The following is a 15,892-nucleotide window of genomic DNA, read 5'->3' as shown; positions in this document are numbered from 1 at the left end:
TCTGTATCCACCTGTGTTAAAACTGGTAAATGTGGTGAAATTTGTTACCAGTAAAATGCATTCGTTTACTCAATGTAAGTTATCTAATTTTAACAATATGGCATCCTAAAAACCAAATGTATTTTTATGACGAGGCACTTTCTCAGCTAACCCCATTTAAAATGAGGTTTTGTTTAGGTTATTTGTATGGAAATATGTTAACATAAATGTTTCAGACATTACATGAGATTTCTAAAAGTGTTAAAAAACAAAATAAAATGAGGTTTTGCTTCGCTCATACCTTTGGAATGTGATGAACAATCAGGCTTCTTTTGAGTGCCACCACCAGATCTCCACCTCATATGGCTCCAGGAAATCCTATGCTTTCCCGCCATTTGTTGTTACTCAGTAAACCCCTAACTTCTTGTTGGGGGATTCAAAGGGGGATTAGAAAGATTTCTTGCTTTCAGAAAGACTAAGCACACGCAACAACTAGTGAATAATTCAGGATGACATTTTAGGACAATAATGTTTAAAGTTATTTTTTAAAATAAAAGTGTAGGGACTTCCCTGGCGGTCCAGTGGTTAAGACTTCGCCGTCCAGTGCAGGGGGTGAGGGTTCCATCCCTGGAAGGGGAGCTAAGATCCCACATGCCTTGGGGCCGAAAAACCAAAACATAAAACAGAAGCAGGGAGGGAGGGAGACACGAGAGGGAAGACATATGGGAACATATGTTTATGTGTGACTGATTCACTTTGTTGTGGAGCAGAGACTGACACACCATTTTAAAGCAATTATACTCCAATAAAGATGTTAAAATAAATAAATAAATAAATAAATAAATAAATAAATAAACCAAAAAAAAACAAAACAGAAGCATTATGGTAACAAATTCAATAAAGACTTTAAAAAATGGTCCACATCAAGAAAAAAAATCTAAATAAAATAAAAAACACTTAAAAATACAATAAAAAATAAAAGTGTAATGAAACAACCATGTCTGACAACAAGGCTACTGTGGGAGATCTTACCTAAAAGCTGCACAGAAATATAGACCATTAAATGACAGGGATGCAATGATGCTTTGAACGCTTGGATGGCTGGGCTTGCAGCTCAGTGAAATGCGTTTGAGTTTCGTGAGACCAAGCAGCTCACGGATCAGTGGTTTACAGGTCGCCACCGTGGCTCTACCCAGAAGAGTCTCTGTTGAGCTTTGTTCCTAAACGAGATCTCCTGCAGTGGAGGAGAAAGACAGGAAGCTCTCGCCAGGAGTGAACATGAAGAGGAGACAGGGAAAGACTCCTTCAGGGGGTTCTGAGAGCATGCTTTGTGTAGGACAAGGCTGCTCTCATCCTGGTGCTTTCCTGCTCAAAATCATTGGCTTCTCGTTGCCTAAAGCAGCATTTCCAAAGTGAATTCCACAGAACAGCTGTGCTTTATTCCATGAAAAGAGGTTCCACGGGTTAAACCAGCACTTTTCAAACTTTAATCGGTGTATCAGTCACCTTGGGACCTTGTGAAATGAAGATTCTGATTCTGGAGTGGAGCCTGAGATTCTGCATTTTCTACCGAGCTTGCCGGTGGTGCTGATGTTTCTGGTCTGCAGACCACATGCTGAGTGAGCAAAGGATCAAAACTGGTTAAACATATCTTTTTCTTTTTTTTATTTTATTTTTGGCTGCGTTGGGTCTTCGTTACTGCGCATGGGCTTTCTCTAGTTGCGGCGAGCGGGGGCTACTCTTCGTTGCGGTGCGCGGACTTCTCACTGCGGTGGCTTCTCTTGTTGCAGAGCACGGGCTCTAGGCGTGCGGGCTTCAGTAGTTGTGACACGTGGGCTCAGTAGCTGTGGCTCGCGGGCTCTAGAGCACAGGCTCAGTAGTTGTGGCGCATGGGCTTAGTTGCTCTGCGGCATGTGGGATCTTCCTGGACCAGGGCTCGAACCCATGTCCCCTGCATTGGCAGGCGGATTCTTAACCACAGCGCCACCAGGGAAGCCCTTTTTTTTTTTTTTTTAAGGAATTTTAATGCCTTTAATGTGCTCATGTGTACTGTAAATCTCCAAGAGGCATGAACAGAATCCAATGTTTCCCAAATGTATCTGCTCTTGGAATCCTTTCTTCATGGAGCATCTCTGAGGAATAGGTTTTTGGGAAATGCTAATCGAAATGATAAAGCCAAGTTCTGGCATTCCAGAGATGCGTGCTGCTCTCCTACTCACCCTGTTCGCTACTCCTGCAGACTCCTGAGTTCCTAAACAAAGGCTTTGAAAGTTTTAAGTTCGCCATCAGACCCCTACATCACTCTCCTACTCACTTACTCTTTATCTGCATCTCCCCCTTTCCCTTCCTGCCTCCTGGTTCGATTCCCATCGTGCCCAGTACTCCTAAGTGCAGTGCCTCCTAAACTTCAATAAGCTTAAGAATCCACCCCCCTCACTGGTTAAATGCAGATTCCTTGGTCCCATCTCCAGAGACCCTGATTTAGGAAGTCTGGAGTGCAGCCTGAAAAGCTGCATTTCTAACAAGCTCCCGGTGACACGGATGCCACCGTCCAAGGACCACACTTTGAGATAGACTCTCCCTCACCAGAGAGGCCCCCTTTCCCACTAACTTTGGAACTTCCTAGTACTTAGCAGGCAACCACTGGATGGCTGTTTACTTTTTCTTGACTGTGTTTTATTCCCTGTAAATCTGTAAGCCTCGAGTGAAGGGACCATGACTTAATTCTTTTCTAGTTGTCTAGTTCAGTACTTTGAATGAACAGCAAATGAAGGCCACCCCTCTGTGAGCCAGGCACCGGCTGCTGAGGCTGGCGGGGGCAAGATGAGCCACCTTCCCTGCTCCAGCCACATGCTTCCCCTCCTCCCGCTGAGGGGCCCAGATCGGCTGGACTTCCTTCACAGTGATGCAAGCTTTCTGGAAAAAGGCAATGGCCTGGCTCATCATCAAATTCGCTTCTTGCTTCTGGCACGTGTGCTTGTGTCGCCCAGACCCTTGGGCTGGCATAGACGCTGGCACAGACGCTGGCACAGATATTTTGCCCCTTTACCATGTATCCTGGTTACCGGTAATTGGTTTTGTTTTCATGATCACTCCCTCCCTTCATACCCTGCAGGACCTCTGAAAGGCATACTTGTTTCCTTCTCTCTCTGTCTCTGCCTCTCTGTCTCTCTCTCTTCCCTTCCTCATATTCCTGGCTGATGCCGTGGACTGTCATAGCCTGGGTCGTCTGCCTGACTTTGAAACCCAATCACTTTGTCCTGCCTTCAACAAGGGCACACAAACGTAACTGCATGCAGACAGGTACAGAGAAAAAGTCTGTATTGCCTCCATTTTAATAAAATCCTGCCTCTTGCCATTTGGAGGTATAGCCCAACCTACGTACCAGAGATGACAGCCATAGCGAAAAATACGTAAGGCCCCTGACAAACATTTATCCATCCTCTGTGCTTGGCGCTTCAGGTTATATGAAGATGAACCAGACTTCAAGGATCTTGCAGTTTAGAAGGAGAGGCAACACAGCCACATAGAATGTGACACGTTCCATGAACAAAATATAAGTGAAGTAGGGGAAGAACTTCAAAAGAAGGAATTTTATGGGTTGAATCGTGGTCTCCACCAAAATCCACGAGTTGAAGTTCTTACCCCTTTCACCTCGGAATGTAACCATATTTAGAAATAGGCTGTTGCAGGTGTCATTATTTAAGATCGCGTCATACTGGACTAGGGTGGCCTAATCCAATGTGCCTGGTGTCCTTAATAAAGGGGGAATTTGGAGACAGAAATGCACACAGGGAGAGTGCCATATGAATATGAAGGCAGAGACTCGGGGTGACGCCTCCACAGCCAAAGAACAACAAAGATGACCAGCAAACCACGAGAAACTAGGGGAGGGGCCTGGAGCAGAGCCCTCCTCATAGCCTCAGAAAGAGCCCATCCTGCGCTCAGAACTGTGACGCAAATTTCCGTCACTGAAGCCTCTCACGGTTCGTGTTACTTTCTTAGAGCGGCCCTAGGAAACAGGGAGAGTTCTTGCGTCAGGCTACTAAGGAAGATTTCATAGAAAACGAAGGAGGCAGAATCCAAGCTCAGACTTAAAGAGAAGACATTCGAAGAAAAGGAAAGAGCATTAGGAAAAACAAGACAGAAAAACACTAAAAGCACTTGGGAAATTGACATGAGCTTTAGAACCTTCAGGGGGTCAGGGGAACTGGCAGAGGTAGTATTAGAGATGTCAGAGATGAGTATTGTAGGTTTGGGAAAATGTATTTTGAATTATGACATTATTTCTGTAATTCTGTATATAAGGCACCCAGCTATGCACGTCTTATAAATAAAATCTCATTTTTTTTATCCAGAGCATAACATAATTGCTGAACCCAGCTTTGACCATTTCACTACTGCATTTTTTTTTTTTTCACGGTACACGGGCCTCTCACTGTTGCGGCCTCTCCCGTTGCGGAGCACAGGCTCCAGATGCGCAGGCCCAGCGGCCATGGCTCACAGGCCCAGCCGCTCCGCGGCACGTGGGACCCTCCCGGACCGGGGCACGAACCCACGTCCCCTGCATAGGCAGGCAGACTCTCAACCACTGTGCCACCAGGGAAGCCCTCACTACTGCATTTTGAACTTGAACATTCTCAGTTTTATAGCCACTGAATGGAATTTATGATATCAGAATAAAAATTCAGGCCTTAAATTTTTAAAATAAGACAGCATCAGAAGTTTCCCTACTCACTTATCAGCAATAATAACTTTTTTGCTTCTCTTTTAAGCGCTTGTTAGTCCTAGTGCTCTAGGAAGCACAACAGGAGAAGAGTTCTGGGATGGACGTCTAAAGGCCTAGACTCAGGGAAATAGGTCATTTCAATCTAGACTTTTCTAAGTGGCAAAGCCACTCATCCCCCACCCACCCCGCCCCTGCCATACACACATACAAGGTCTCACTGTCATGTCTAAAAACAGAGAAACATCTCCATCGTTTACCTTTCAAAACTGTGGTGAGGGTAAATGAAACGAGATTTTAAAAGATGCTTACGCAGGAAAATACATGTGTTTTACTTGATTTCTTCATTTACTCCAGGGAAAGGGCAGACTACATGGTCTTTAATATTCCTTCCACTATTAAATCCTAACCAAAGGAAGTAAATTAATTGAATTCTTACAGCACAGGTTTAGAGCAGTGGGAATTGTGTATGTGTATGGGGGCGGGGAGGGAAGTGGGCTATGTAGTGACACAGACACAGCCATACCTCTATCTGTGCCCTTAGATGGCAGCAGGGAGCTAATTCGTGACAAAGTTGGCTTCAGCCAGGCTTCTCTCTTTGTCAGAAAGGTTTCCCTTGACTTTTTACCTCAGAGATTCAACAGGATTCTCAATCGCTCTCTCTCAATCTCTCTTCTCTCCTCTCTCTTGCCCTAGGTTAAAGAAAACACCTTTTACTACATTATGAAAAATGTCAAATGTTCACAAAGTGAGAATATACTGTAATGGGCCCCTGTAAAGTTTTGCCATATTTGCTTCAGTTATCCACCCATTCCTCTCTCCTTCCCTCCCTCCCACACCATTGAATTTTAAGGCAAATCCCAGACTTCATGTGCTTTGATATGCCGTCTAAAATACACATGCATAGGGCTTCCCTGGTGGCGCAGTGGTTGAGAGTCCGCCTGCTGATGCAGGGGACACGGGTTCGCGCCCTGGTCCGGGAAGATCCTACATGCCGCGGAGCGGCTGGGCCCGTGAGCCATGGCCACTGAGCCTGCGCGTCCGGAGCCTGTGCTCCGCAACGGGAGATGCCACAACAGTGAGAGGCCTGCGTACCGCAAAAAAATAATAATAATAAATAAGTAAATAAAATACATGTGCATATATTTCTATGACATAATGCTACTATGAAACTTAACAAAATTAATGATAACTTCTTAGAATCATATCATGTCTCTTTTCAATGTTTTTAAGCAAGAAAAATGGCAAGATTTTATATAATCTACAATTTAACCAAAAGAATACTTGAATAATAAACCAGTTCCAGTTGGGAGGTTTCTGATACAACATTCCATTATATAAATGGCTTTAGAGAAAAGTATAGCTGGATTGTAACTGGAAGACCTGAGGAATATTCTCCTCTAAATTTTAATCCATCTCATCACTGTCCTATGCTTCAGTTCTAGTAACCCCAGAATGGTGCTGTTACCTGGCAGGGCTCTAATGAAGATAAAAGAAACAGCATCTGTTAACCTCATTAAAGTTCACCGAGGCAGGATGGGGCTGCATGCTAGTAAATGGAGCACACAAATGTGAGGCATGTACACTGTTCTTCACGTTGAAAAGTAATCACAGAGAACCCTTTCTCCTTCAGCGCACGTACTGATACTTCAGAGCACGTGTGACACATGGAACTCCTATTAACTATGACAGGGTGGAGTTAGGTAGGAAAGACATGCCAGACACCACCTCTTAGTGACCTTGGGAGAAAATGCTAGTGCTATGCCTATAGCTGTGGGAAGAGATACATATAAATATATGTTCATGTCATTTAGATCTTTGATACCTGGAAAACAAGAATTTAGGAAAGGGACTCTGGCTGATAATTGTTCCAGAAGAAAACAACTCAATTTGTCAGTAAATAACAAAAACATTCATATTACCCAGCTATTCTGCTTTCAGCAACTTACCCTAAATAAATGAACATAGATGCAGGCAAACATACACTTCTAAGGTCATTTGTGTCAGTCGTGTTTATAACCACAAACATTTTTTATATGTTCAACAACACAGTTGGTTGAATAAATTACATTACAGCACCATGATGGAATACTTTGTAGCCTTTAAAAAGCACCTGGTGGGAATATATTAATATGTAAATGTTTTGACATTATCTTTAGTAAAAATAATCATGTTATAAGATAGTACAATGAGGATAATTCCTCTTTAACTATATTAGTGTATATACACCTGCACACACACATACACATATGCACAGAGAAACAAGGTTAGAAAGATACAGAGTTACATAATGCTAATAGTAATTATCTCTTTAAGTAGAATAATTTTTTTGCCTCTAGATTTTTCTATAATGTACATACAGAACTTATGTAAAAAATTCTTTTTCTTTCTAAAATTTGACTATCAGATCTGACAACATGAAAGACTGACCTAAAGTAGAATGCCACGTACTACCAACCCAGAGAAATAACACATACAAGGAAGATAGAAAAAGAAAACAAGTCCCTCAGAAATAGAGAGAAATTTGAAACCCAGAATGAGATGCACATGAATTGACCGTGCTCATGGTTGAAGGCACCATAGAGAAGGGACCCAGCAGTAGGTACCTAAACACCAGGAGCTTGGATTTTAACGACACACAAGGACAGGAGATGAAACTTTAGGTTAAGTGGTCCACCACAAATTTTAAAAATACATAATATACCTGAACAAATGACCCCCATTCATGCAGCAGGATTAGCCCCTCAAGAACAGTCTGAAGGGGATTATGAAAGCAGCATGTTTAAAATTATTAGAGAGATATTAAAAAGAAAGGAATAGAAACTATGAGGAAAGAATAAGACACTACAAAAAAAGAACAGGAAGATTTGAAAAATAGATAAAACTTACAGAAATTAAAAATAGTTATTGAAACAAAAAAATATAGATTCTCTCCTCCTAACAAGTTTAAAAGATGGATTAAATAGTAAATTAAGTTCCAATGAAGAGATTATGAGAGATCTGCAAGACAGCATTGAGAAAATTAACCAGAAAGAGTCCAAAATGATAATAGAAAATGTGAAAAAGAGGCTAAGAGATATGGTGGATAAAATAAAAAGGTCCAAGATACATACACAAAGGAAAAGGAAAGAATATAGATGATGAGGTAAAAGCAGTATTTTAAGAGAATAGGCTCAGAGGTTTCCTGAATTGATGAAAGGCATGAATCCACATATCCACTGAATCCCAATGAGTCCAGAGAAATATAAACAAAAAGAGGGACTTCCCTGGCGGTCCAGTGGTTAAGACTTCGCCTTCCAATGCAGAGGGTGTGGGTTTGATCCCTGGTCAGAGAGCTAAGATCCCACATGCCTCAGGGCTGAAAATCCAAAACATAAAACAGAAATAATATTGTAACGAATTCAATAAAGACTTTAAAAAATGGTCCACATCAAAAAATAAATAAATAAATTTCTAAACCCATTTTAATGACGTTGCAGGATGGCAAGAAAAAAAATCTTAAAAATAACTGGGGGGAAAAAAAGAATTTCTACAAAGGAAAAATATAAGTAGCACAATAGAGGCCAGAAGATAATGAAATATTATTTTCAAAGTGCTTCCACAAAATTACTATCAAATTAAAATTCTCTCCTCAGGTAAACTGTTATTCCAGAGTAAGAACAAAATCAAAAGGTTTAAAGACAAAGAGACTAAAACAATTTAACATCTACAGAACTTAGTAGGAAACTAATCAACCCTAGAAGAAAGAAATGGGAGCAAGAAGCAATGATAAACAAAGAATCTGGTCACCTGTGTGTAAACCTAAATGAGCACCAACTGTAACTAAACAACAATATCTAGGGGATGGGCGGGAACAAAGCGCAACTAAAAGACTGGACAACAGTAACAACATATAAAATGAGGGATTGCTAAGGTTACAGCATCCTAGGGGCTTATATCATTCCGAAGGAGGGTAGAAACACTAATTAACCTTAGACTTTAAGAAGACAGGAAAAGGCTTCCCTGGTGGTGCAGTGGTTAAGAATCTGCCTGTCAATGCACGGAACATGGGTTTGAGCCCTGGTCCGGGAAGATCCCACATGCCGCAGAGCAACTAAGCCTGTGCGCCACAACTCAACTACTGAGCCTGTGCTCTAGAGCCCGCGAGCCACAACTACTGACCCCGTGTGCCACAACTACTGAAGCCTGCACGACTAGAGCCAGTGCTCCACAACAAGAGAAGCCACCGCAATGAGAAGCCTGCGCACCGCAATGAAGAGTAGCCCCTACTCGCTGCAATTAGAGAAAGCCTGCGTGCGGCAACCAAGACCCAACACAGCCAAAAATAAATAAATTTTTTTTTAAAAAAAGAACAAGACAGGAAATAAGGAACAACATAATGAACAACTACAAGAGAAGACTTGGTAGATATGAAACATAAAGTAAGAAGAGGAAAAAAATCCAAATCTAATAGCAAACAAAATAAGGTGCTATAGTTAAATTAATGCCAGGCAAAGACGACTCAGAGGCACAACCCCATCCCCCAAATCATTATAAATAATCATGGAAAAGCTTCCCATGCTATGGACCAGGTCTAGAATAAACTTGATAACAAAACCAGAGAAGGACGGCACAAGAAGGAAAAATTACAGGTCAATCTCATTTGTAAACATGGATGCAAAAATCCTAAATAAGATATTAGCAAAACCAAACCAGAAGTGTGTATTTTTAAAAAGAAAGGAAAACATCCTTGCATTATTCCAGGAATACACGAATAGTTTAACATTAGAAAATCCATTAACATAGTCCACCATATAAACAGATTAAAGTACAGAAACTATAAGATCTTCTTAGCAGATGCAAAAAAAAGATTTGATTGAATTGACAGAATCATGATTTTTTTTTTTTCTTTTTTTTTTTTGCGGTACGCGGGCCTCTCACTGTTGTGGCCTCTCCCGTTGCGGAGCACAGGCTCCGGACGCGCAGGCTCAGCAGCCATGGCTCACGGCCCCAGCCGCTCCACGGCATGTGGAATCTTCCTGAACCAGGGCACGAACCCGTGTCCCCTGCATCGGCAGGCGGACTCTCAACCACTGCGCCACCAGGGAAGCCCCAGAATCATGATTTTAAAAAGAAAAAGTCTTGGCAAACTAGAAAGAGAAGGGAACTTCTTTAAAGAGTATATCAGGGACTTCCCTGGTGGCGCAGTGGTTAAGAATTCGCCTACCAGTGCACGATGCAAGGGTTTGAGCCCCGGTCCAGGAAGATCCCACATGCAGCGGAGCGGCTGGGCCCGTGAGTCATGGCTGCTGAGCCTGTGCATCCGGAGCCTGTGCTCCGCAACGGGAGACGCCACAACAGTGAGAGGCCCGCGTGCCGCAAAAAAAAAAACAACAAAAAAGAAAACACAATGCAGAATTCTATCAAATATTGAAAGAAAAAATAATACAAGAACATTAAGAAAATTTTGAAGAAAAATGAGGTGGGAGTAGTTGTCCTCTCATTTATCAAAACTCATTGTAAACTCATAGTAATTAACAAGCATGTTATCGGTACAAGGATAGGCAAATAGACCAGTGGGATAGAAAACAGAGACCCTAGAAAGAAACCCATATTTCTTATGAGAAATTGATGATCGAAAAAGTTTTCAATCCACGTTGAAAAAGAAGACATCTTCTTCATACTACACACCATATTCTGGAATACCAAAAAATTTCCAGATTGATTCCAAACCTAATGGAAAAAAGCAAAACTTTCAAATTTCTAAAAACTTACTGACAAAAATATAGGCTATTTATGACCTCAGGGTATGGTTGACATTCTTAAATAAGACAATAAAAACACAATGCATACAAAACTGGTAAATTTGATGTCATTAAAATAACACATTTCTGCATGAGAAAAGAAAATGCACTCCCAACCACAGATCAGGAGAAGGTATTTATATAAAGAAGAACTACAAAATTAGGGGAGCAGCCACGAGGGGTTTGGGGGAAATGACCTAACAGAAAAATGTCAAAATTATATGAATAAGTAATTTATGAAAGAATATGAGTGGCAAAGAGTTTTAATTGTAGAGTCACTGTTTTAATTGTAGTCACTGTTAATTAGACCACATTAAACTGTCAATTTCAATAGTTTTTGGCTCACAAAAAAAATGCAATTTTATATAGGTAAAACTAGTAGCAGTAAGGGACAAAATCATATATATAGAGAGAGAGAGAGAGACAGACAGACAGACAGAGAGACAGACAGAGAGAGAGAGAGAAGAAATTGGCTCATGCAGTTATGGAGACGGACAGGTCCCAGAACTGCAGTTGGCAAGCTGAAGGCCCAGGAGAGCCAATTACAGCAACTTAAAATGGTGTAAAGCTCCAATTCAAAATCCAGCAGGCTCAAGAACGAATCAAAGCTGATGTTTCGGTCTGAGTCCAAAGGCCAGACAAGACCAATGTCTTAAGCAGTCAGGCAGGAGAAATTCCCAACTCAGTCTTTTTGTTCTATTCACATCCTCAGTTGACTGGATGAGGTCCACCCACATTAGGGAGGGCCATTTGCTCTACCCAGTCTACCAATTCAAATGTGAATTTCATCGAAAAACACCCTCACCAGACATACCCAGAATAATGTTTGATCAAATGCAGGGGCATTCCAACGGCTGGTCAGCTTGGCACGTGAAATTAATCATCACAGGCACTCACTCCCATGTTATCTGTAACATCACAGAACTGAAAACCATCCACCTGTCTACTCGTCCCACAAGTATTCACTCCGCACCCATTATGTGCCACGGGTTGTTCAATGTGTCGGGATAGACCAGGGAATACAGACATTCCTCCCCCTGGAAAGCTTATGTATTAGTTATGGGAGACAACTGGCAAGCATAATACTTGAGTTGGTTCCATGTTAGTTATGTAAGCAGGGAGTGGTACTTTCCATAGCGTCAGGGAGACCATTCATAGTATATTCTCTATAGATGCCACTGTCTGAAAGTGTGTTGGGAATAAGTGGCAAATGGAGATTTAAATTAAATCAAGGCAGGCCTCATTTGGAAGGTAGCCTATTAGCACAAACTTAAAAGTGATGAGGGAAATAGAGTACAGATATCTGGAGAAAAAAAGAGCCAAAAGGTAGAAGAAACAGACCTTGTAAAAAACAAACAAAAAAACCCAATAATAATACCAATATTATCCTTGGTTTCGAGCTCTTTATCAGCAGTCCCCAACCCTTTCGGCACCAGGGACCGGTTTCGTGGAAGACGATTCTTCCCTGGACGGGGTTGGGGGTCCAGGAATGGGGAGCGGCAGGGAGCAGCGTATGAAGCTTCGCTGGCTGGCTCACCTGCTGCTCCCCTCCTGCCGTGCGGCCCGGTTCCTAACAGGCCGTGGACTGGTACCGGTCCATGGCCCGGGGGTTGGGGACCCTTGCTTTACATCACAGAAAGCCTACAAATGTGCCACCTATTTTGTACCCTTGCTCACTGATTCACGAGTGGAAGGAGGGTACCAGCAAGCACTCGTCATTTTGTGTGTATTTTTCTAGAAATAGTCTGCGCATTAACAAAAGCACATGGACATATTATTTTAACCTTTTCCACAGCAGTGGCATATCTACATTTTGCTATTTTCAGTTAAAATACCATGGATAATTTTCCATAACAGGACATGCAGAGCTGATTTTTTTTTTTTTTTAAGATGTTGGGGTAGGAGTTTATTAATTATTTTTTTTTGCTGTGTTGGGTCTTCGTTTCTGTGCGAGGGCTTTCTCTAGTTGTGGCAAGCGGGGGCCACTCTTCATCGCAGTGCGCGGGCCTCTCACTGTCGCGGCCTCTCTTGTTGCAGAGCACAGGCTCCAGACGCGCAGCCTCAGTAGTTGTGGCTCACGGGCCTAGTTGCTCTGCGGCATGTGGGATCCTCCCAGACCAGGGCTCGAACCCGTGTCCCCTGCATTAGCAGGCAGATTCTCAACCACTGTGCCACCAGGGAAGCCCTATCTCATTCTTTTTAATGGCTTTATAACATCTAATTTTATGGTTGCACCATAACTGATTTAATTTGTCCTTCATGGAAGGACACTCACATTTGACTTTTTAATATTCAAAACATTGCTATAATGAGTATATTTTGAACATGTAATTTCACAAATGTATGAATAAACTTGACAGATGCTACCAAAACACCCCTCCTAGAGATTAGAGATCAATGTCAATTTCATAGATCAATATCAATTTCTACTTTTCACAGCAGCCTGAGTCCCCGTTTCCCTCGTGTCAACATAGTGTTACCAGTCTTCAACTCTTTGTGTGTGTGTGTGTGTTACGCGGGCCTCTCACTGTTGTGGCCTCTCCCGTTGTGGAGCACAGGCTCCGGACGTGCAGGCTCAGCGGCCATGGCTCACGGGCCCAGCCGCTCCGCGGCATGTGGGATCTTCCCGGACCAGGGCACGAACCCGCGCCCCCTGCATCGGCAGGCGGACTCGCAACCACTGCGCCACCTGGGAAGCCCCAGTCTTCAACTCTTAACCCATCTGATAAGTGAAAAGGGCCAACTTGTAGTTTTAACTTGCATTTCTTCAACGAGAGAGATCGGGCACCTCTTCTCAGGCTTAAGAACCACTTGTTCCCTGAAGTCAGCATTCAGTCAGGAAAACAGAAAGCACTCGAGGTAACAGAAAGCATACAGGAAAGGATTTAACACAGGTGCTTCCAAAACCTTGGAAGGGCTGGGTGAAAGGAAGGTCAGGGAAAGCTGCCAGTGAATTCAGGAAACCCAGAAGTCACAGGAATTGCAGGAAACCACGGCTGATGATCTCAGCTGCCGGGAGCCCTGAAGCAGGTATCAGTCGAGTGTGGAAGCTCCTGCAAGACCTCACGTATGCCATCTGAGCAAGCCTACCCTGCCTCTGATGCTGAAGGAGCAATCAAGGCTTTTGTTTCTCTTCTGCTTTTCAAATATTACATGTGCCTCTCACTGGGAGACTGCAAGTAAACCCTCTTAGCAAGGGAATCAAGGAAGTGTGGTTTCTAGGCTTCCAGTTCCTACAATGCAGAATGAGAGTTTAGGAGGCAGGCCTAGTACCAAGTATCAGCAGGCAGTGCCCGGCACGGTCTACTCCTCTGGCTAGGCGGCACTCACACCTTTCCAGCTAGGTTTAAACCTCCAGGCGACTTCATGCTTCCACCGAATAGGATGCATCGATCCTCCCCACAACCAAGGCTGTTCACTTTCTTCCTAAGAGGGGAGAGAGGAAGTCCTATCAGTCACTACCCACCTCTGAGCTTCATTCCTCTTTTGGTTCAATACAACTTGCCTTTGCCATCCTGTAACTTGAAGACTAGATTAAAAGTTTACTCAACAAAAACATGCCCTATATGAAATAACGAGGAAAAGGGGAGGAAAAAAAAAGGCACAACTGATTAAAATATAAAAGATAGATTACAAAGCAATGAGAAAATATGCATTGTCACTAAAGTCTTTGTTTCTGCAACTGCTCCCAAGGTGAGAGTTGATATTTAAAATTTTCTTCTTTTACTATTTATTCTATGTTCCCTGTGCCTTGAGTCAAAACCTCAGTTAATTGAGATGCTTTACCTGGTGCGTGGCTCAAATCGTGACTGCTAAAGGATCAGTGCCATTAGGATTCTGCCTCTTCAACGCTGCCAAAGCCTTCTATCCATTCTCCCTCCACGCAGGGAAGTACTAAGAGGTATCCAGAAAAACTACTGTGGGTGTGTGTGTGCACGCAGGCTCGCATGTGTACGTGTGGGTTCTGTTAGGTAGACAAAGAGTTTTGGAGGCTTTTATTTACATTATGATATGGAAGAAAGTTCTGGAATTTGAGTCCTGTGTTCTTGTATTTCCTAGATGCTGTTCTGTCATGTCTCTTAAAGCAAGACTTGGGATTTGGCATATGTAATTGCTTATACTATTCAAAAGATCATTGAGATGGATTACAAATAGGATTTTCCCCCCAAAGGGTAGACCAGTAAAAAATAAACATTTTTATGGCAAAAGCACAGCAACAAAAGCAAAAACAAGTAAGTGGGACTACATCAAACTAAGAAGCTTCTGCTTAGCAAAAGAAATCAACAAAATGAAAAGGCAATCTACTGAATGGGAGAAAATATCTGCAAGTCATATAACTGAAAAGGGGTTAATATTCAAAATATATAAGGAGTAGCAAGAAAACTAACAACCTGATTAAAAAATGAGCTGAGGAATTGGACAGTTTTCCAAAGAAGACAAACAAATGGCAACAGGTACATGAAAGGATGCTCAATATCGTTAATCATCGGGGAAATGCAAATCAAAACCACGATGAGATACTACCTCATTCCTGTTAGAAATGCTATTATCAAAAAGACAGGAGATAACAAGTGTTGGCGAGGGTGTGGAGGAAAGGGAACCCTAGTGCATTGTTGGTGGGAATGTAACATGGTGAAGCCACTATAGAAAACAGTATGGAGTTTCCTCAAAAAATTAAACACAGAACTATCGTATGATCCAGCAATCCCACTTCTGAGTATACATCCAAAGGAAATGAGAACAGGATATCAAAAAGATGTCTGGGGCTTCCCTGGTGGCGCAGTGGTTGAGAGTCCACCTGCCAATGCAGGGGACGCGGGTTCATGCCCCGGTCCGGGAGGATCCCACATGCTGCGGAGCAGCTGGGCCCGTGAGCCATGGCCGCTGAGCCTGTGAGTCCGGAGCCTGTGCTCCGCAACGGGAGAGGCCACAACAGTGAGGCCCGCGTACCCAAAAAAAAAAAAAAAAAAAAAGATGTCTGTACTCCCATGTTTATGGCAGCATTATTCACAATAGCCAAGGTATGGAAACAACCTAAGTGTCCATCAATGGATAAGCGAATAAAGAGTGGTATATATAGTCATCCTCAGTATCCAAGGACAATTGGTTCCAGGACCTACCCTGCAGGTACCAAAATCCATGGATACTCAAGTCCCTTATATAAAAAAATGTAGTATTTGCACGTAACCCATACACATCCTCCCACATACTTTAAATCACCTCTCAATTACTTATAATATCTAATACAATGTAAATGCTATGTAAATAGTTGTAGATATAATGTAAATAGTTGCCAGTATACAGCAAATTCAAGTTTGGTTTTTGGAACTTTCTGCAATTTTTTTCCCTGATATTTTTGATCTGCACTTGGTGGAATCCACAGATGCAGAACCTGAGGATACAA

At 42.5% G+C, this 15,892-nt stretch overlaps 1 protein-coding gene across 4 annotated transcripts in view; it reads right to left on the bottom strand.

Annotated features, from left to right (window-relative positions):
- Window positions 1-859: 859 nt before the first annotated feature.
- Window positions 860-15,892, bottom strand: part of TSNAX (translin associated factor X) — a 56,119-nt gene continuing 41,086 nt past the window's right edge. The window contains exons 6-7 of one of the 4 annotated variants that reach the window (XR_007471227.1): window positions 5,232-5,792; window positions 860-3,991 (exon numbers count right to left, since the gene is read on the bottom strand). Coding sequence is in view for 3 of the 4 variants with exons in the window: in XM_049696801.1 (XP_049552758.1) it covers window positions 5,502-5,792 (291 nt within the window). In the remaining variant the exon portion in view is untranslated. Of the gene's footprint in view, window positions 5,793-8,025; window positions 8,064-13,761; window positions 13,915-15,892 lie in introns of those variants that run through there. The other 3 variants (XM_049696805.1, XM_049696804.1, XM_049696801.1) reach the window with 3 other exon arrangements.

The sequence above is a fragment of the Orcinus orca genome, chromosome 14 (assembly GCF_937001465.1).
Source record: "Orcinus orca chromosome 14, mOrcOrc1.1, whole genome shotgun sequence".
Classification (NCBI taxonomy): Eukaryota; Metazoa; Chordata; class Mammalia; order Artiodactyla; family Delphinidae; genus Orcinus; species Orcinus orca.
The sequence above is the reverse complement of the archived record's forward strand: the minus strand, read 5'-3'. Positions and strand labels throughout refer to the sequence as shown.